The 23494-nt window shown below is 35.2% G+C and overlaps 2 protein-coding genes across 3 annotated transcripts in view; one reads left to right on the top strand and one right to left on the bottom strand.

Moving 5' to 3' along the window:
- The window catches only part of LOC110019597 (2-oxoglutarate-dependent dioxygenase DAO-like), a 99085-nt gene extending 78565 nt beyond the window's left edge, over positions 1–20520 (top strand). Inside the window, exon 4 of one of the 2 annotated variants that reach the window (XM_020717331.1) lies at positions 20503–20520. The gene's annotated coding sequence lies outside the window, so the exon portion shown is untranslated. Of the gene's footprint in view, positions 1–13166; positions 13183–20502 lie in introns of those variants that run through there. The other variant, XM_020717332.1, reaches the window with a different exon arrangement.
- LOC110019596 lies at positions 13168–23229 on the bottom strand. The gene is made up of 8 exons (XM_020717329.1): positions 23168–23229; positions 22581–22901; positions 21859–22250; positions 21570–21669; positions 21178–21237; positions 21000–21089; positions 20498–20626; positions 13168–13541 (listed from the first exon to the last, which is right to left on the bottom strand). The coding sequence occupies exons 1-8, from the start codon at positions 23192–23194 to the stop codon at positions 13239–13241; spliced, it is 1422 nt and encodes a 473-aa protein (XP_020572988.1). The 5' UTR covers positions 23195–23229; the 3' UTR covers positions 13168–13238.
- Positions 23230–23494: the final 265 nt, after the last annotated feature.

Genomic DNA, 23494 nt, shown 5'->3' on the forward strand with positions numbered 1-23494 from the left:
TTTTTAATCTTGTCGATTTTATTATTCATGACATACACTAGCACGATGCCCGATCGTACAAATACCTAAGAAGATATGAGAATTTACGTTGTATCGTACGGTAACCTCAGAATCCTAAAAGTGTTAGGACTTATATTGCATAACAAGGTTGTGCAAAAGCTTAAAAGATAATGTGAGGATTTACGTTGCACCAAACAAACTATCTCGAAGTCTTGTGGGTTATGTTATTTATTATATAGAAAGGTTTAGTTGATGTAAACTTATTTTGTTATTGCAGATCGTCATCCCGCTACATCCTGGTTGCTACCCACGAAGACTTGCTCCATGCCCCATGTAGTAGAATATTTTAGATTTAGTGCCTTGAATGTGAGCGTGCAATATTGTTATTTGGTGACTTGCTGCTGCATATCTCCTAAACCAGGCTATATCCTAAAGGTTTTGCAGTTAACTTAAAGCATGCAAAAACAAACAACGCTATAAGGAAGTAACTTAAAGCATGCACAAATGGGATGTGTCACAAGTACAAGTGAATAAGTATGGTGAATAGTTTAGCAGTTGGGGACGAATATGTATTATATACAAAAGAATAAACAACAAAGTATCACATGATAGAGAAAAATAAAGAGAAATCGCAACTGGCCCACAGAAACTCAATAAAAACAGTAGGAAACACATGAAAAAACCCAAAGAAAAATCATAAGCATTCTAGTCGAGGAGGACTCAGAATCAGGACCCTAGATCAAAATCAGGACCCTGGGGCCCTCATGGAACACCATGTATGTGTGATCCAACACGAAGTAAAACGTCTCCGACTTAAAAATCACATAAAGAGGTAATTCCAAACTTGATTCATAAGACTAGACCCATGAGTTTTCCAAAAATACATGATTAAGCAAAAGGAATAGTTTATCAGATAACTGCTTTCAATGTTTCAATGATTCTAATGGATGATTTACATACATACCACTTAATTCTAAGGGTTAAGTGATGAATATATAGAAATTGAAGTTTAGAAGTTAAATAGTAAATACAAAAGATTTAAGTGGTATGTATGTAAATCTTCCATTAGAATCATTGAAACATTGAAAGCAGTTATCTGATTGACCATTCCTTTGACTTAGTCATGTGAAATGCAAGTGTCCATCTAAACACTCTTAACAGAGACACCATTCAATAAGCCTAAGATATTCATCTCATGCACACAAGTATGAATAGTGATAGCCCCAAATAGCAGATTATGTAATGATCGTACCTCAATTTACTCCTCTAAATGCTCACTAGACTAAGAACTCTTTATGCAAACCTAGAGCAGCTTCAAAACAAACTTAAAAAAAATCCGGCAACACCTTCCCTCTTTTTCAAAATTTCAACCCACCAAAGAACTTACCCTAGGTAGGGATTTTATAGGCAATGAAGGAAGATACCACCACCTACCAGCCCTATGGTGGTCGAATGGGATGATGGGAGAGGAGGATGAGCATTTAGATAGAAAGAGAGAATGTGACCTAGGGGAGACGAAGGGACGACCAGGTGAAGCTTCACAATTGCAAAGCTATTTGGTTGAGTGGCTTGCTAAGAAGAGGAAGAATCGGGCCCTGGGGGCTCGTGATCGAACCAAGAGACGCGCGAGCCAAGGAGCATGCGAGCTAGGCCAGCCCAGGTGCGGTCAATCGCGGGAAAGGAAGAGGATTGGGCTGGGTTGGCTCACGAGAGAGTGGGGGAGCAGAGGGTCTTCTCTCGAACGAGATGGCTCGCTAAGAAGGAGGAAGCTGGAAATGTCGTGCACGTGAGTTAGGTTAGGTATTTAGGAAAAAAATAAAAAATGCTTTTCCTTTTTTTTATATTCATTTTATAATAATTAAATCTAAAATTTTTTGATTCGTGCACTTTCCGCTCGTGCATGAAATCATAGCAAAATGGATGTCTTTTCTAGGTAAAATCGATGCTCCGGATGCGTTGGTGCAGTCTGTTTTGTCATCCAAGATTGTTTGGACAAGTTCATTGACTTTCATGTAAAAATACGTCAAAATTGATTTATTTTCAAATTTTGGGTCTGTGATCTATTGTTTCAAACATTGATTTATGTTTCGATTAATTGTGAAGCCTTTACAGGTGTAGGTGATGTGAAATATGATATTTGTGTGTGTTGGTTGTTCGAATTATGACGTTTGTGTGCGTAAATGTACTAAAGTCATTATGAGTGTCCTAAGGCCTTTAAATCCTATATGAACTCTACTCGAGCCCCAATGTGTTGGTCCTAGCCACTCAACCCAGTGGTCATGGTACATGATCTTAGCCACTCAACCAGGTGGCGACAACTCGAAATCATAGCCACTCGACCAAATGGGGATGACTTGGGATCACAATTATGAGGCTTCACAAAAAGTTAAGAAGAGATGGTTCGAGTTTCTAAATGGTGTGGGTCCCGTCACTAGTCCTTTAAGATAATCGATAGGAAAGTTCTATAGCTATATCCTTGGCTCTAGAATAAAGAGTAAGGAAGATCTCAAAATGAGGTCACCAGTTGTTGGGTCAACCAAAATAAGCACTGATTATGTTGGGCTGACGATGTAAAATGAAACGCTTTGTGAGAGGCAGCCCATAGTTATCATTGTGTATTTGTTTTAAATGATATGTTGTTGTGCTTGATTAAAAAAATGTGGTATTATTTTTGAATTTATAATGATATAGAGAGGATTCTAAGACCGTAATTGATGACTTAGACAAGTTAGAGTGCATATTTGGACATTAAGCAGACCTGTGCTAAAATAAGCACCGACACTTAAGCGCCAACATGCGGTGCTTAAGCGCAGTAGTTAAAAAGAAAAAAAAATGTGCATAATTAATATTCTATATGAATCAAACATGATTTAGTGGTTTGTAAACGTGAGTAGTGGGTCTAGGCTTCATCCAAGGCCTATAAATAGCATGAGAATGAAAAGAATTTTTACCCCACTTCAAATTTTCATCCTAAAGTCTAAGTGAGGATAAAAAGAGTGAGAGAACTTGCAAAAATGCCTTCTTAGGGGATTTAAATGAAGAAGAAAGAAGAAGCCATTAAGAAGAGGTTCGTAAGTCAAAGTGCGTAAGCGTTATACAACAGACTCCTAGCTGTTAGTATAGAAGAATAGCGAAGAAGATCTCAAAGATTGAGGCTGATGTGACTTCAATCGAAGCAAATGTGAATGAGACTAACACACACTTAGAGCATATCAGATGACAACTCAAAATGCAATTCAACCATACAAGTAATATAGAAGAAGCGGACAAGGCGATGTATTTGAGAAACAAGTAGATTGAAGAAGACTCAACAAAAGTTCTTCACCGCCGTTTGTTCCATCAAATCAATATTTTGAATGCCCTGGGAGAAACAAGTGAAAGGACGAGATATGTTCCACCAAAAGGAGAATGGAATTAAGTTCAAGAGTCTACTTTGTTTGTTCGTAGTTAGTGTTTGTTTGTTTTATTTGTTTTGGTGTTAAGTTTGTTTTGTATTTAGTTTGTTTTGTATTTGTGTATTTGAATTGATGTGTTTAAGAGATATCTCATCCAAGAATTTTTGGATTGAAGAAAATATGTGTAGATTGTTTTTGTATGTGTTTTGAAAAATTAATGAAAGTGTTTGTCTGTGTGAAAATTTTGTGTTATTTAATGTTGAATCGAAATTATGAAAATTTGTGAGGAGAATAGAAGGGGAAGAAAATATTTATTAAGATTTATAAAACCATTTAGGGGTGGATGACTTAGGAAATATGTGCATTTAACTCAAAAGTCAAAAATATCAAAACATGTGCACTGGCGCCTAAGCGCCAAAAACCCTGCGCTTAAGCGCAGGTTACCCAAGAGGTAGGAAACTAAGCACCAAACGAGTCGTGCTTAAGTGCTGGTTCACTTAAGCCGGTTCGTGAACAGTTAAAAGTGAAAATTCAAACAAAAAATCATCATTTTTACCCCCGACCGTCATCATTTTCCTATGGCATTCTCGATTTTAGACTTAGAGCACCTCTAAAGTTGAAGATTTCTTGGTGAAATTGAGCCAAATTTGTTAGATTTTATCTTCTCAAGGTGAGAGCTTCACTTCTATGTAGAAATTTTTTATTTTTTCACTTCTATATCTTCTCAAGGTGAGAGCTTCACTTCTATGTAGAAATTTTTTATTTTCACCATATATTTGGAGTACATTGTGGAACTATTCTAAAATCACTATTTATGGTAAAAAATTAAGAAAAATCTATGGAAAACACATGGAAATGATAATTTAAGCTTTCAAAAGTTAAGTTTAGTGATTTAGACTTGAGTTCAAAATTTTATGTGATTTTTAGAAAATGACACCAAAAATGAAGAGGAGCAAGAAGAAGTCCACTTTCGATTCAAGCAATCTTGTCAGTTCAAAAGCTCGGGATCAATATGTTGAAGCAATGCAGTCGAGAAAATTGATTCCTGAGCGGTGTTTTAAAAATCCGGGCAGAGCTATGGAAGATTTGATAGTTCGATGATAGTGGGAACGTTTCTATTATTTTTCTGCTGTAGCAGACATTTCTTTAGTTCGGGAGTTTTACGCTAATCTCTATGAGGTAGAGGAATATCAGGTTGTGGTGAGAGGGAATTAATAGCTTTTTCCTCGGAGGTAATCAATTTGTTTTACTAGATGCCCATGAGTTTGTTATGTTTTTATTCAAATTATAATCCTATTGAGGGAGAGTTAGATGAGATTATTTTTTCATTGACTGCGGGAAGAGGATTGTGGAAAATAACAAATGAAAAGAGAGTGAATTTTCTTGCATAAAAGCTTGATGCCACGACAAAAGCTTCACACCATTTTATTTCAGCTCGTCTACTCCCTACAAATCATCTGAGTGAAGTTAAAAGAGAGAAAGAGTTATTCTGAACTTCTATATTCAGCAGTCAAAGCTTATTGATATTGGATCCTTAATCTATTAGGCGATCACTAGTTATGCTGGAGCTGGCACTACAGTAGGTTTGGGTTCACACTCTTAATCTTTTCTTTATGTGAGCAGGCTGGTGTGAGATATGATAGTTGAGAGAAGATTTTGCAGCCACTAAAGCCTATTATGAGTGTCAATGTGAAATATTATTCAAAGCAATCTATATTTGGTTGGAGAGGAGGATTTTCAAGAGTTTCTGGTGCTTCTACGTCTCGTGCTTCTACTTCACGAGCATCGACATCACAAGGTCAGTCGACTAGTCCTAATTCGTAGTCATAATTAATGCAGAGGATGTTAGATGACATCAACTACATTGCAGGTATGGTACTGAGTTTAGAGAACTATGTAGGAAATATTGATACTTATATTAAGCGACATAGTGATTATGAAGAAAAATATCACACATCTTTGGAAAGCCTTATCAGGGGTGACCAAAGAGTGGTATTTTCCTTCATATCCACATTACCCTCGCTATGAGCCTATGATTTTTTTGGGAAGATGATGATGATTAGGAGGAAGAGGATTGATTTGAATATTTTATCTTTAAATTGTATGAACTTTTATATGTTGTAGTTTTTTGGACTGCTACTCTTTTATATGTTATTGTTTGTTGTAGTTGTTTGGCATGCTACTGTTATATGTGTTGTTAATTGTTGTGTTAGATACTATTATGATGTTTAAAAATATATTTGTGTTGTTGTGAGTAGTTATGTTTTATTTTTGTGGTAGTGATTGTTTGAACATTATTGTTTAGTTGTATTTTGTTGGTTTGTGAATAACTTATTCCAGAGATATTAGGAAAGTTTATAATATTGTTAATTTTCACTTAAGAATTTCATGTTTAAATTTTCAATTTACTACCATGTATTTTATTTATGTTGTAGTTATAAATTTATGTTAGTGTGTGTTTATTTGCTTTTATGTTATCCTCCATTGCCTAGAAGTCTATTGAATCTCATATATGTTAAAATTAAGTTAAAATTGATTAATTTATTTTTACTCATGTTTTTTAATTTTGTAATTGTATATTTAGGCTATAAAAATTTCTATAAGCATGTTATTTTTAGTTTTCATTCCTGCCTGTATATATTTTATGCCAGGTTGTTATGATGAAAATTTAAGGAATTTTGGACAAATTTTGAAGGGGTGTTTGAAACAACTCTTGGTGAAAACGTGGATTACAATTAATGGGCACAAAAAGACATTGAAATGACTCTCGAAAAGAGGTAACTCTTGGAAGATTCATTGAATGTGGACACATGTTGAAGAGACACCAAAGCACCTTTTGGAAAACTATAAAAATGAGAACTTGGATGCGATGGGTTTAGAGAAGCTTTAATATAATTTTAGAGAGTAGTAAGGAGTTCTAGGATTTTATTTAGGCTTCTTCTCACTTTTCACATTCCCAGTGAAGGAGGAAGTGATTAGATAGTTCTAAGTAAGAATCCATTGTAGTTTGTTAGTGAGATAGAGAGATTTTAACCCTTTAGGGTTGGCTGACCTGTCCTAGGGAGGATAGGGAGGATTGTAAGAGAAAGTAAGAGAAAGGAAGAGATTCAAAACAACTTCAAGAGTTTGGTGGAGAGGAATTTAAGAGAAGTTTTTATCTTTGTGACTACATTTGTTTTTAATTTAGACTTCTTGTGTTTTTACAAGATTTCTACTTTTAAACTTAATTGTTGTTGTGATTTCTCCATGAATTATGAGTAGTTTTTTTATTATTTTTTTTAATGATAATTAATTAAGTGTGTGATGGAATTTTTGTGAAGTATTGATCTATAATGGTGGAATAAGTTGTGATGTTTTAATCATTGTACTTCATTTACTTCTTGATTTGACCAATTGAGATATTAATATTTGTTGTGAGAACATGTAAGATCCGTGATGGTATTGTCTCAATCAACTAATGGTAGACTCACATGAGATTGTATCAATGAGAATGTAATTCATATGGTTGAGTGCAAATAAATAAGGAAATAAACTTTGAAGGGAGTAGAGTTAGATGACTTTAAAGTGACAAACTAAAACCCCTAATTCAGTCTATGGTTTTAGGTCTTGATACGAGAGGTTAGCCTTCAAATGGAGGGAGAAGAGGGAACTCTAGAGTGAGAGCTAGTTTCTTTCTTACCTAACCCATCTTCAAGACTATTCAAACTTTAGATTAGACAATGTTCTTTATAGCATCTCTAGTAAGGATAAGGAATAATATTGCTTTTATTTGGCACAACACAATTTAAATACTTTCACAATAGAATTTCTATACATATTACTGATTCGTGATAAGGAAAAAAGATATTTTATTTGTATTGTCTTCATCTTACAAAAATCTAGTTAAATTTAGTTATTTATTTACTTTATGTTCAATTATCAAAATTACCAACAGAAATCAAATTTTCATTCCTACCATAGCATCTATAGTTTGAGTAAGACTCTTTTTCAAAGTAGAGTTTGTTATCTAATTTCTTCTTAAGAGTTTGTATTTCTCCCTGCGAGTTCGATATTTCGGGGGCTTAATCAAAATATCTTATATTAATTAATAATGATACGTATACTTGCACAGTATCCAAATATTTAAATATAACAGTCGCACTCTTACATGCCTCGAAGTCAAGTATTTGGCACCGTTGTAAAAAAATAATTATAAATAAAGAGAATTGCGAATCTAACCACATATACATTGTATTACTATCGTACTAGATAGGGATCAAGTTTTTGGCTTCTCTTACCAGGAAACTTAAACCTAGTTCTTAGCAGTGGAGTCAGAAGCAGAAGTATATGAAAGAAAAGGGGATCAGGCGCCATAAGAATGCATTAAATAGTGAAAATCACAAGGAAAATAGGTTATATGTAGATGTGGATACAATCAAAATGCAAATTAAACAATAAATTAGAATTTCCCCAAAAATATTCAATTGTCATCTTCTCTACCGAAATATCCAAAAATTCCTAGATGAAATTCAAGGAACTAGTGTAGGGAGTGAAATTTACCTCTTAGATTGATTTTCACTCACATAAACTTAAAGAATTAAGAAAAAAAGGAAGATAATCGGGTGTCATAGGTGTCACCTTTCAATTGCCGAAGAAGAGCTGGGGGTAGGAAGTCATGAAAAATGAAGTGAAGCAGCCCAGTTTGGGCCTAAATCGAGCTAATTGGGTGCGACACTTAGGCGCCATGATAGCAGCACCAAGGCATTGCTTCTCCATATAGTGGTGCCTAGGCGCTCGAGTGAACGACGTCTACCCTCCAGACCCAAAATTTGCCTAGTTTGTCCAGGGGATGTGGCCGTTCGGAATGGTGGTTGTCATGTTCATTATGACATCACCGCACTACCTCCCAGTTCATGTCATTTGCTCTGCATTTGCTGTCATTAGAGTAGCCAATTTATTCTCTCTTTGCCCTCTTCTCCGAATGATTCTTTTCCTTAGCTAATGTTGGTGGACAAAGAAGTAAGTAGTCAGGATATATGATGGGCAATGATAAGAAGCAAACAAAAGAAGGGTGGGAAGTCTTTGTAAAAATATGCATTTTGTAAGAGTTTTAAGGCATGAGTTACAGGTGGGGTTAACTCAATGTGCTTCAAAATGAGCTTTTGAGTGAATCTTACGAAGACTAAATACTAGAGATTTAGGATTCTTATTCTCCTATGAAGGCAAACCCTCATAGTTAATTACATATAAAGTAATCAAACTACTTAAAAAAACTTTCAATTAAGGTTATTGTCTATTCTTAAAAAGAGATTAAGTGTCAAGAAATAGGAGAGAAACTTCAACATGTTTTTCCTAAGGGTAGCAAAATTATAAGGGAATAAAACTATCCTATGGGTTTATATTCAGTTATTGTTAATTCACTGCTCTAGGTTTGGACTGTTTATCCCTGCAAAATAGAGTTAGAACATCCTAAAAATATATAAAGTAAATCTAGGTTAGCGTCCACCTTTTGTCTTCAAAAGCCTTGCAAAGCAAGGTTAGTAGAAAGAAAAATATTTTATTCATTAAAAAATTATATATTTGTTAATTTTAAACTTATAGATAATCATGTCAAGATGTCTATGGCTTCATCTTCCCTGGGTCGTCAGGTACTCAAGTCTAATTAGCTTGAGAGGTGGTTAAACTTACTCTTACCGAAAGATGCTTGTCAGCAACCACAGATTGTGTCGTCAAGAAATCTTCATAGGCCTGAGCGACTGGGTTAAAGTTGTGTTCGATGATCTTTGTTCATTAGGGTTTCATTTAAGTTTTAATGTCTTTTTTTAAAATTTTAAGGGTTGAAAATTTTAGGTTGCTTATGACTTATTAGTTTATTAAAACTTCTTTGATTTTTTTTCTTTTTATTTTTATCGTTTAGTAGGTTTTGCAGGTTGAAGATAGTTTAAGGATCTCCTTTAAAAACCATCTTCTTAAAACCCAGTTGCATATTTTCGTTTAAGTTTAATTTTAATGATTTCTAGAATGAATTTTATGTTGGTTGGGTTCGTTTGATTATTTAGTCCAAATTGTCTCTGATTGAGGCTAAGAGTGCTTCGTTCTTAAGCGAGAAGTTAAACCCTCCATAAGCTCTAGTCTCTTAAGTCTAGGCCCAATCTTAGATTGTTTCAAGTTTGGAATGAATCCTCCTAGGATGAGTCTCTTACTAATCCAAGTTAGCCTACATAGGCTAGTTTTCCCTCAGTTTTCTTCGTGTTTATTTAGGTCGACAAAACTTAATATGATTGATCCGGGTTGGTTTTGTTTTATTGGGGTCAACCAAACCTACTCAACTTGGGCTAGCTTGGGGAATACCATCTTAGTCCTAAATTAAGCTGAATTCACTGAGAATTAACCCATGGTCAGTCATATTAATACGATTAAAATTCTATAAAGAGGAGGTCAACTCCATGGTGTAATACGATTAAAATTCTATAAAGAACACATCGATGCTCACATACAGTCTTTTCTCTATCAGACTCCAACAAACATACCTCTTCGGGGTAACAAAATAATTCATGAAAACACACTTCATAACTCTAGGATCTAGTTTCCCTTCTAATAGTTTATTGTCCTTCACAAAACATACACAGCCAAAAAACTTCAATGGAAGGATCCAACTATTATCTCCTTTCCACATCTTATAAGGAGACTTCAAATCCAACATTCTCGAGTGCATTCTGTTGATTGATTGATTCAATATCAAAACTTCTTACCCCCACAAGTGCTTTGGGACATTCATCGTGATCATGATGCTTCGAGCTACCTAGAGAATGTGCTTATTCTTTCTCTCTACTACTCTATTTAATGTTGGTGTGTATGAACATGTAGTTATCTTAAGCTAACAAGTAATCTCCGAACGCCTTGTTGGTATACTTAGTTGCATTATCATACATCAATATCTTCACTACTGCACCGTATTGAGTCTGAATCATCCTTTGAAAGTCTTTAAAGTAGGCAAGCACATCACTTTTATTTCTCATCAGATACAACTAAGTAACAAGAAAAAAATAATCAATAAAAGTCACAAAATATCTTTAACCATTTATAAAAGTTGTGGAACAACATCCCCATACATTTGAGTGCACCAAATAAAAAACATAAGAACTCCTTTTACTAAACTAAAATAAGAGCTCTAGGTATACTTACCAAACTCACAAGAATCATACATAAGTTTTTCTTTATTTGTCTTTTCATAGAAGGATAGATACAAACAACTTAATAGACTAAACTAAGAATGTCTCATGTTTCTAGCAATGTAGCAGAAAAACATCCTCCACACTCCTCTCAAGTCCTCCTGCTCAATCATTCTTAACCATGGATGTCAAGGTTGAGTCCATCCACTCTCTATCCAAGTACCAGAGTCCACTATGCCACATGCCAGTACTTAGTCTCTGGCCAGTCCCCTTCTCTTGAAAGCTCACCTTTGGAATATCCAATGAAACAATATGTTTTAGTTGGAGTATAATGACACTAATAAATAAAAGGATCACTATAAAGGAAAGAGCATGCAAAATATTAGACGAAGTCTTAGAATTCATACACCTTATTGTATCTTTACCAACCAAAGGCTTTATTGTACCATCAGCGGTCTGGATGCTCTCTGAAACTGTTAGATGAGTATAAGAAAAGAACTCACTAATGACACCTGTCACATGTCAAGATACACCGAAATCTACTATCTATTCTTGTGATCTTGTGGTGGATATAGAGATAAGATTATGTGCATCATGAGTACCTTTGACTGAGTGAGCATAAATAGCAGTGTTTCCCTTGGATGAAGATAAGGTAAATGCATCCTCAATTACATCCACTCTCCGCTTCCTCTTCAACATCTTTAGTAACTCGTGATCCTTATCAGTAAAGATTGTTGTCGTCTTTCCCTAGTTTTTTGCTACCATCAGATTTGCCTAGTAGCCTCCTCTTTCGCCCCTTGGGCGCCCACAATTACAATCATGGCCTCTAGAATATCCACATCCACTCGTTTCTCTTCTTGGGTGGCTTTGGACATACCATGCTCAAGCGTCCAACTTCTCCATTGTTGTAGTACCTGTGGGTCTCCCTTTGGGTACCAATCATACCTAAGCTCGATGCAGCCAAAACTATCACGTACCTAGAAGTCCACTCGGCTCAGAGTGTAGCCTCATGCGATTCTCCTCCTTTATAATCAATTTAACTATTCCTCAGCCTTCATCAATGTCTCATGAATGTAGAACCAAATTTCTTTCCTCCACTACTTTGATTTCATGGCACAATCCTACACCGAGCCATTCAAACCACTATTAGGCAACCCAGCAAGCAAAGATGCAGTCAGTTCTAGGGCACGCTTTTGACTTCCCAGCTCACTGTAAGCTTGACCGTATGGCAAGTGTTCACTCTGAGATCCAATGGTTGCTTTCCCAGCAAGTCGCGATCCCTTCGTTTCCTTCTCAGCGAGCCTCCATCTCGTCGTTGCCTGCCCGGAGAACTACCATCACGTTGTTGCCCTCCTAGCAAGCCACGATCCTGTCATTGCCTTCTCTGTCGCAGCTGCTTCGTGATGACAAAACGGAAAGTACGCTCCCAGTTGCTGTGATCCGTGGTTGCCTTCCCAACAAGTCACAATTCCTTCGTCGCCTTCCTAGTGAGCTCCTTGTCACTGCTGCTTTGTGATGACGAAGCAGAGAGTACGCTCCTAGTGGCCGCCACTTACACTGATCAAGCTACACCACGACGATCCCGACGACGGCAACGACCGAATGCTAGTATTAGGGCTCTGATACATCAAAATTCTTTTTTGGCTACGAGCCATACAAACATTTTACAAATAACCCCTAGACTTCTTCTTTATTTTCTCACTACAATTAGACTCTCAAGAGGATCATATTCCCATTGTGATTTAATGAGACCAACCAATGCAAATATGGACATACATTTTGTATTGGTTAAGAACATTGAAAATATGCAAATTGTATTAATTTGACATAATGATATTTGGTTTTCAGCCCATCAATATAAATGACTCATATCAAACCAAACATGACCAAGTTAACAATATCAAATTTAATTTAACTAAATGAATACAAAAAAATAGAATAGATAGTTGAAACAAAACCTTAATATTTCAACAATGGATTGAAGTCCATAATTATGGCATCGGTGCTGGAAAGTGTTGAGGTGCTAAAACAGTTCATCATAGTTTGATTTTTCTCATCCAAGCGTGCTAATGTCTGGAGCAATGGAAAAATGCATAATTTGATTCATAGAATGCTAAGCAGTGTCAAGAAATTGGAAAAAAATTGTGTGCGATAGACGTACGTAGCGCTGCGTGCGATATTGGGGTTATACCGAGGGTACAAGGGGGTTACATCTGCGGTATAACCCCTTGTAACCTCCCTGTAACTTTTTGTAACCTATATGTACCCTAAAATAAGTTCCGCGCTTCTGTTATCATATATTAAGAGGTTACACGTAAGTTACAGGGAGGTTACAGGGAGATTACAAGGGCTTATACCGTGGATGTAATCCCCTTGTACCCTCGGTATATCTCAATATCGCACGCAGCGCTGCGTACGTCTATCGCACACAATTTTTTTCCAAGAAATTAACACCAACCGATTCAGAAGTAATAAAAAGATGGAACTTGCAATCTTACTCTTTCAAAATACATTGAAAGAATTGTTTTATAACGCAATTGGTTTATTTTATATTTGAGTTTTCAGAAAAGTTTTTCACTCCTCTGATTTGAAAAATGGAATACTGAACAATGTGAAACAGACACAATCTCAAACACATTCCAATGTCCTTCCACTCTATATCTACAAGACTACAAAATACAAGATGGGAGTCTTATTGCTTAACCAGATCATTATGGAAAAGAAATCTGAAGTCTGTTTTAAATGGTGAGAACGTCACTGATTTGCTGCCATTTTTTTGGAAGCACTGTTGCATTGCTCCATGTACATCTTCCTCCATGTTGCAGGCTACCATCTTTATGAGGTCGGATGGTTCTTTAGAAGCAGCTTTGGCATAGTAATGTAAGAGTTTGGGAAGTATTATCTTGGTTTTTTGGATGGAGACATAAGATTGAATGTATTCTCTTTTCGCAACAATCAACTCTTGGTGAACATCTTTCGCTGTGTAGAGACGGACCTGCAATATTTTATGTCAAAATCTGTTAGAAATTGTTGAGTAGGAGATTATAGTTGGTCTTATATGTGTACAAGTCATCAAACTTATTTGTGAGCCAAAAATATTACTCTTATATGATTTTGTAGTCTTCCTTAAGCTACAAAACTTGACATTGTTCATCACTTTTGAAATAGAAGTCAATCAACCATGTGGAACCACTAGATGGGTTATCTACTCATGAAACGTGATTCCCGTGGTTTATTGAACCAAAAAACTAATGGGAGCCATGCGCATCATGGATGATCTCAACTAAGCCATCCACTCCAATATCATAGCACAAAAAGTAGAGGGATCAAATTTTTGTTCATTAATATCTCAACTAAGCCAACCCATTTTTAATCCAAAAACATAATCCTAGACTTGGTATTTTTTAAAACAACCATATTTTACAATTTTTATATGTTGGAATGGAAATGGTTTGAGGACTAAGCAAAGCCTTAGTAGATAAAATAAAATATATTTTGATGGAAGATGATCCGTAATTTCTTTTTTCACTCGTGTTTGATACGAACTTAAAATCAATACTAGCATTAATATTATCATCACCTTACCCACATATTTATAATCCAGTGATTTCAACTGGCTCTTTGGAACTCCTTTATTTTTTATATTACAAGAGTCAATTATTATTATTCTAGATTTTTGTAACAATTTCACTATAATATATTTCTATACTTTGCAAGAGATTGATCAAGAACACGGGATCATCATTAGACTTAAATTCAGATAAATAAAGCCCAAATGCCTTATAAAATATAACACCCAACTATAGAAAAAAAGAAATGGAAAAAATCAAGTTTAACTTCTAATACTCCTTAAATTTAGTTTTAAAACTTAAAGCAAACTTAACATTCTAATAAAATCATTAGATTTGAGTGACTTGGTGAAAGCTTCTGCAACTCGGCCTTAAGACTTCACATACTCCTCTTGTGTCTTCTTTTGTTATGATGAATTCTCTAAAGAAGTGATAGTTTAACCATATGCTTCTATGATGAAAAATTAGATTTTTGACTGGCATCATTCCATAATTTTTATCAATAAAAATCTATACTGCTGCTTCTTTTAATAAATTTAACCCCTTAAAAAAGTTTCAAAACTAGATTTCATGTCGCATAAATGAGGTTATTGCTACATACACTGCTTCACTAGTAGAATAGGTGACAATCAATCTTTTCTTTGACATCCAATTGAAAGTAGTGTCATTCATGAAGACCACAGATTTTGTGGTAATTTTTTTGTTATCCATATGTTCAGCCCAATCATTTTTGTTATATCCCATAGCCTTAAAATCATTAAATAATGTATATAGTAACCCAAATTCAATTGTACTTTGCTCTGTGTAGGATTCTCTTAGCGATTTCAAGTGAGTGTAATTGAAGTCTCCATTTAGTGACTAATAAGTCCAATAGATAAAAGAATATTGGATCTTGTGTATACCAAGTGGTGCAAAATCCCATCCAAACTTCTGAAAAAGTATTGGACCAGTTCTTCACCTTCTTCATACTTTTATAGCTTGGCCCTGCATTTTACAGGATTATTTATGGTTTTTTTTATATTTTTATCTTGAAAAATTTTGTCTCTCTTATAATCTTCTTGTGAGATGAATATTTCATCCTATATTTGGCTAACTTCAATTCTAATGTAGTATATTATAAGCTTAATATCAATTATCGCAAACTCCTTAAACATTGCTTGTTCAAATTCTCCCAATATACTTGTATTAATTATAATGAAGATCAAGTTACTGATTCACAAAAAAATAATCAAAACATCTCATCCTTGTTATTAATGTAAAGAGCATGATCATATGGACATTTAATGAAGTCATTTTGCAAACACTTATCAATTTCGCTATTCCTTCCATTGGTACTTCAAGTAATAGACAACCTTTTTTAGCTTTAGAATTTTGTCTTGTTATCTTTTGTATTGATAATTTGGTGTCCATTAAATAAATATTTTATATTCATTTGATATATTCTCCATTTATGTGAGCTAAATGATTATAATGAATAATTTGTAATCATGCAATGAGACTAATTATCACATTGAAGATGATGGCAACTCTTCGGTTGATGCCTTTTATCATCAGTCTAGTCTATATTTTCACTTCTTATTTTGCATTACTCTTTGCTGTATACACCCCCTTCATGTCTATTCTTATTCCTCTAGGAAGTAAAATTAGCTCACATTCGCCTTTCTTTTTTTTTCTCTTGATTTCTTCATGCACTTTTTTCAACTTCAGTTCTTTTTTTGAAAATTAATGTGCTTACATTTGATAAAGAGACAAAAGAGAGTAATATTAACATGATTCTTAGTTATCTCAAAATGATCTCAAATTGCATTAATATTTAACCTTGATAGTATGCATACTCCTAAATCCATTTATCTTTTGAAATTCTAGAATGAAGGAAAGTGGTAAAATAGAATCTTACTAAACATTTTCAAAATAAGAAGTCAGTTGGATGTAAATGAGTATTCAACATCCGGTACAAAGCTAATAAGAGTGTTGAATGATTCAAAGTCAAATTTGTTGCTAAGGGTTTCACACATGCCTATGTGATTGACTATCTGAATATATTTGCACCAGTTCTTAGACTGAATACTCTCAGAGTTTCTTTTAGTAGCAGCTAATAAGGAATAAGGATTGCATCAACTTAACATAAAAAATGTCTTCTTGAATGGGGATTTGAAAGAAGAAGTATACATTGAGATACCACCAGGACTTTAGAGTGATGTCACCAAATACCTAGTATGCAAACTCAAGAAGTCCTTCTATGGGCTTAACCAATCACCAAGGGCATGGTTTGAAAGGTTTGCTAAAACTATGTGTTGAGAAATTAGGGCGAAGAAAAATTGAAATCGACACAAATCCAGAAGAATACAAAGAGATTTAATAAGGTTTGGAAAGATGCCTACGTCCTCGGGAGCAGAGTAGAGAGTTCCTTTCAAAATTAAGAAAAGAGATTACAAAAATCAGGGATTTGGAATCTCAGAGACACAGAGACTCACATAGGGTTACAAATAGGACATATATATAACTTTGTAATACAATATGTAATTATTTAAATTACCCCTATACCAAACCAAGAGGTGTTGCCCCCGCACCCCCAACCCACATAATGAAACTCCCCCGATTGGACAGATCATTCCACTCCACTCCACTCATGGGCTCCGCTCCGCTCCAGCATTTGTACCATTTATGGTATATGAGCCATACCTAACAAATCTCCACCTTGGCGAATATCCAGCCCCTTTAGGAGAAATATATCATGGAGTTTCTTATGCACCAATGTGGATTGAGCCACCACGCTTCAGCTGCGCCTTCGCTGATCCCCCCAACCCACTAAATTCCAAGAGACACAACTCTTCAATTCTAAGAGACATTTCTTCATTCCAAGAGACTCCAAATTCTGGTATTATGAGCCATACCTAACAAATCTCCACCTTGGTGAATATCCAGCTCCCTTAGGAGAAATGCATATGCCTAACAAATCTCCACCTTGGCAAATATCCAGCTCCTTAGGAGAAATATATCATGTATTTTCTTCTGCACTAATGTGGGTTAGGTCACCACGCTTCTGCTGCGCCCTCGCTAATCCGCCCAACCCACTAAATTCCAAAAGACACAACTCTTCAGTTCCAAGAGACATCTCTTCATTCTAAGAGACTCAAAATTCTGGTATTATGAGTCATACCTAACATATCTCTACCTTGGTGAATATCCAACCTCTTTAGGAGAAATGCATATATCCAACAAATCTCCACCTTAGTGAATATATAGCCCCTTAGGAGAAATATATCATGGAGTTTCTTATGTACCGATGTGGGTTGGGCTACCATTTTAAATAGTTCTTTAATTAAGTTTTTCTTAATTAAGTTTCCCAAAAAAACAACAGAATCTTTCCGAAAAAGAATTGAAATATTCCCTTAATTAAGTTTCTCTTAATTAAGTATTTCCCTTAATTAAGTTTCCCAGAAAGCAACAAAATCTTTCCAAAAAAGGATTGAAATATTCCCTTAATTAAGTTTCTCTTAATTAAGCATTTCCCTTAATTAAATTTCCCAGAAAGCAACAGAATCTTTCCGAAAAAAGATTGAAATATTTTCTTAATTAAGTTTCCTTAATTAAATATTTCCCTTAATTAAGTTTCTCAGAAATATTTTTCCTTAAACTTCCAAGAAAAAGCTCCGTCCCGCTTTCCAGAAAAGCTCCTTTTTCGTTTCAGAAAGAAATCTTTCCTTTCTCGAGTGAAGCAGCAGATTCCCTTTCTTTGCATTTTTTGAGTCCTGGAAAATCTCTGAAATATCTCCGCACTAAATTTCCTTTTCCGCGGCTAGAAGACAACTTCCTTTCTTGGAATATTTGGCTTCCTTTGAAATCAAATCCGTGGAAGATTCCTCTAGTAGCGAGCAAAGGCAATTCTTCTGTGAAGGAAATTCTTTTGCCTCTAGAGAAATCTGGAAAATATCCCTTCCAAATTTCTTCTCCGCAACAAGGGAATAAAATCGGAACTTATTTCTTTCCAATTTTCCTCTCCGCCTCCCACAAAGGAATAAAATCTGAACTTGATTACTTTCCAGTTTTCTTCTCTACAATAAAATCGGAATTTGATTTTCTTACAATTTTCTTGCGCCTCTAGCAAAGGAATGAAATCGGAGCTACCAATTTTCGCCTCCACTCCAAGCTGGCACCGAACCATCATTTTATGCCTGTAGCAACTTCGCCTGGCGCTGAAACCTCTCGTTGAATTGGAGCCCATCCGAACCGCCGAAGCAGAAGCCGTGATTCCTCTGTTGCAATTGCGAATGCCGCAATTTCTGCGGCGATTCCTCTATCGATCTTGCCGACGCCTTCCTGCGCCATCTCGCTAATGCCTTCCTGCGCCGACTCCTCCAAAGTTTTGTTGAACTCCTACTTTCCGCACGCACCTGGTGTCGCACTTGAAGTCTTCGCGGAAAAGCTCTCGTCTTCCTGCCGAACCGTCCGAAGCCCTCTTCGTCTTTGAATTTTCTCTGCGCCGAAATCTGAACTCTCGTGAACCTTGCTGAAATCCTTCCCTAGCCGCCAACCTCCTCTGCCAAAATCTTCTTTATTCTTGCATTGCCCAAATTTTTATTCCCTACCCTTGCACCTCGCTCTGATACCACTTGTTGAGAAATTAAGGCGAAGAAAAACTGAAATCAACACAAATCCAGAAGAACACAAAGAGATTTAACGAGGTTCGACATAGATGCCTACGTTCTCAGGAGTAGAGCGAAGAGTTCCTTTTCATCTTCAGAAAAGAGATTACATAAATCAGGGATTTGGAATCTCAAAGACCTAGAGACTCACCTACGGTTACAAACATGACATATATATAACCCTATAGTATAATATTTAATTACTTAAATTACCGTTGTACCAAACAGCGGGGTGCTGCCCCCGCACCCGCAACCCACATAATGAAACTCCCCCGATTTGACAGATCCTTCCGCTCCACTCCGCTCATGGACTCCGCTCCGCTCCAGCATCTATCCCATTTATGGTATATGAGCCATACCTAACACTATGAAATTCATTGGATAATCTCAAAGTCAGGTTGATCACACATTATTTATAAAACACACTCATTGAGATAAGATTACTGCACTGATCATATATTTGAATAATATGATTTTTACTGGTGAAGATGAATGTTAAATTATTAAAATCAAAGAAGTGCTTTTCGCTGAGTTTGAAATCAAAGACATAGGAAAAAGAGATATTTTCTAGGTGTAGAGGTACTAAGGTCCAAGAAAAGGATTGCTATATCACTGAGTAAATACATCCTAGATCTGCTAAAGGAATCATAGATGTTTGGATGCAAACCTGCTGATACTCCAATGGAACCCAAAAGAAGTCTAATAGGGAAGAAAAAAACATATCAGTGGATAAGAGAAGATGCCAAAGATTGGTAAGAACTCATCTATTTGTCACATATTAGGCCAGATATTGCATACTCTATAAGTATTGTGAACCAATACATGAATAGCTCAAATGAATAATATTTGAAAATGTTATATAAGATTCTATTCTCTAGAAGAATCCTGGTTTTGATTTAATTTTTGAGAACACCATAAATGGAGAAGTGAAAATCTACACTAATGCTAGTTGGGATGGAGAATTCATTCACAGAAAGCCCACCATAGGTTATTGATTATATGTATGGAAAAATCTCGTTACATAGAGTAAGAAACAAGCCTTGTTTTGAAAAACAGTGCAAAATCAGAGTATAAGGTGCCTAAGGGATCTGCGGAGAGATCTATATTTAGAAATTGTTAAGGGAAATGGGATATTCTTCCAATAGGCATATACAAATATTTTATGACAGTCGAGCAACTTTTAGTATTGCCAACAATCATGTGCATCATGACAGAACTAAACATAATATAATTGATAGACACTTCATCTCTGAAAAGATCAATGGAGAAGCTCCACAACTAAGCTACATTTCAACACAATAACAAATTATTGATGGCTTCATCAAAGCTCTTCCTTTAAGCATCTTCTTGGAATTCAGAAAGAAGCTCGGTCTCTACAACATTTATGACCCAACTAGGGGGGAGTGTGGAAATTTGAGAAGATTTAGTCCTTTCCATAATTACCTCTCTCATGTGGGTCGGCTACCACCTTCAAATCTTACAGGATTTGATTAGAATATCTTCGGAAACCCTTGATTGGTTTAATCCCTTCTTCTTTTATGTCTTTTCAATTTCTTATTTAGAATTATTTTCTTTCCTAATTTAGGTGAGATATGCTTGGTAAGCTTGTAAACAATGAGAGATTAGTTTCCCTATATATATGTACCCTATTTTTGAATAATGAATGAAGTTATTTTTCTCCCCAAGTAAATTTCTACGATTATAGAATGTAAAAGGTGAAGTAATGTGAATCTTACAGCAGGATCAGAGGAAGCTCCCATACAAAGAGCAAAATAAGCAAGAGGCTCCGGATGATGAAGAGCATATGGATGATTGCTCCCTACTTTTCTCAACTTCCTTTCTGATGCGAACAAATATCTCAAATGCTGCAAATAGTACAAGTTCCAATGTGCTTTAAACCTTAGCAAAATCTTCCTTTTGATTAGAACTGTTAGAATGAATCATTAGCACTATGCTTTCATGATAATTTATCATAAGAGATTTTAGGAATTTTTACATATCAACCGCCCAAAACTTTAAATATAACGGAATGACCACTCAAACGTCAAATTTTACATTTCAACCACCGAAAAACCACTCAAAACTTTAAATATAACATCTTGACCTCTCCTGTTTCAAAAAGAAATAAAGTTTTAGGTGGTTGAAAACGTAAATTTTAAGTTTAGGTAGCATAAACATTATATTTAAAGTTTTGGGTGGTTGGTATGTAAAAACCCCGAGATTTTAATATGAACATACCGATGAAGAGCATTGCGGATGGCAGCATCCAAGTATTAATTTTTGAATGACAGAAGTATTTACTGAACATCCTCCAATATTATATGCTGCCTGAATATTTAATTGATGTAATAAAAATCAAAGCTCAAAGAAAAGAACGAGGTCAGAACAAATGCAGTAAAACTGTCTTGCTGCTTACTCTATGTATTGAAGAGTTGTTCCTCGTTACATTCTTTTGTAGTCCACAAGCCAGAAAAGCCTGAATAAGATGTTAATTATATTTGTAGTCCATAAGTTATTTAGGGGCATTTACATTCGTGCCACACAATTCTTCTTTATTTACATGTCTAACTCCTAAACTTTCGTAGTTACAGTCATAACACTCAAATCTTTAGTATCACATCAAAATATCACTAATACTTTGTAAAAGTGAACTATACCTTTTCATGCGTAGGCTTATGACACTAAAGTGTGATACATGTAAATATGAAAGTTACGTGTTAGCTATGTAAACGCGTAACAATTGCGTGGTTCCAATGTAAATTTCTCTATTTCAACAAATGAAGTTTTGTAAAGTTGAGAATTGCATACATGCATTGTCAAGGCATTGTGTATGTTTATCCAGAAAGCAAGCTGCTCATTTTGCTCCATTTTTCTCGGATCAACATCCTCGAGTCGTCGAATCAAGGACCTAAGAAAAAAAAGAAAAACCAATTTTATCCAAAAAGAAAAATGAACATATCATGTAAATTCCATTCAAGAGCAGAATGTTTGTTGTTTTTGACACAAATTTTTGTTTTAAATTCCTTTCTTAATGATCAAAGGAACCTTAGATTGTCTTCAAAAATGAGTTTTTTTGTTTAAATCTTTTGATTGAGACCTGAAAATCTTTAGCATCTTAAACGCGAACTCGAATTGATCATCATCCATGCAGATCTTCGAAACTTCAATCATATCTTCATATGGATCATGTTTTTGTTTTGGTGAATTGTTTCCATAAGAACTTGATGCAGCTTCACACCAAAACTGAGGGCTCCAACTGTTACAAAGATTTTCAGGAGACAATAAGACTGAAGAGTTAGAGGAAGATGAAGATGAAGGCAAAAGCTCCATATGTTTCTTTCTGCTACTTGTAAGCTTGCAGCAGATGGATGAGATGCACTTAATGATATCTTCAGAAATCATGAATGTTGTCCCTGATATGTGATCTTGAATGTTCGTGCCTAGATAGTCGGCGAGCGTGTGATGGTCGGAACGAGATTTTCGCATTTTCTGCAAAATTGTCACAGAGGAATATGACTTCAGATTCATTTCTTTGACAAAAAGAATAAAACGAAATTTACATACGCAGCACAGCACACAATTCTTATGGATGTACATTTCTCACACCTAAACTTTCATATTTACATATGTAAGACTCTGGTAATAGTGATATTTTTGATGTGGTATTGAAGATTCGAGTGCCGTGTGTAAATATGAAAGTTTAGATGTGAGATATATAAATACATTAAAATTGTGTGATTTGTATTTAAATGTTACAAAAATGAAATGTAATGAATGAAACATATGTTATGATAGAACATAATGTGAATTTTGGCCAACCATTCTTCGATCGACAACATGGGAACGAGAATAAATGGAATTTGAACTTGATGCTGGTTCTTGAGCAGGTGAGTATCTTAAATGACTATAGCTATTGAAGCTAATTTTGTCAGCGCCGACATTGACAGGAGAAAGATCGAGTTCTTCATTAGTATGTTCAGCTTCATATACACTCGAGCTTCTGGCAAAACTTGAGGTAATTGGAGAACTCGAAAAATAATTTTCGAATGCAGATCGATATATCGACAATAGATGGCTTTCCAAACGTACAATTTCTCTCTCAAGAATAGAAATCTGCAACACTAAATCTGATGCAGTTTTCTGTCAGGACAAAATATACAACTTATTAATGTTGCATTCCTGTCATGTTGGTATGAGTACACAAAAACATCATGTTTGGCAAAAATTAACAATAACAATAAGATTTCAAAAACTCTAAAAATATAAGTTAGATTACAACTCTTCTAGCATTTATGCAATGATTAGTAAAAATAACTTAAGACAATTATCCTTATAACATCAAAAATATTCTCAAAAAACATTAAGCATGTTGTATGCTCTGAAATATATATATAGAAATAACCCACTTGTATTGGAGTGTCAGTTGATGCCATTGAGTCAGCTCCTGATCTTCAAACAACAAGGCTTATCTGATCGAACAGAGATATTTTACAGGATTCAGAATCGGAAGAAGAAATTTTCTAATTAATGGCAGAATTGTAATTTTATTCAAAAGATTTCATTTACAGATAGAAGAAAAGAGAAAGTCTGATACTCTGAACTTATACAATTATCTAAAAAGAAATAGCATAAATTCAACTCAGATTTCATAAAGATGCTGCCTTTACAGCAAAACCATATGGAGAATTTTGATGACTGTGGTTAGAGATAGCGAAATCTACCTAAGAAATCTC

Source organism: Phalaenopsis equestris, unplaced genomic scaffold, assembly GCF_001263595.1.
Source record: "Phalaenopsis equestris unplaced genomic scaffold, ASM126359v1 Scaffold000062, whole genome shotgun sequence".
NCBI classification, from domain to species: Eukaryota; Viridiplantae; Streptophyta; class Magnoliopsida; order Asparagales; family Orchidaceae; genus Phalaenopsis; species Phalaenopsis equestris.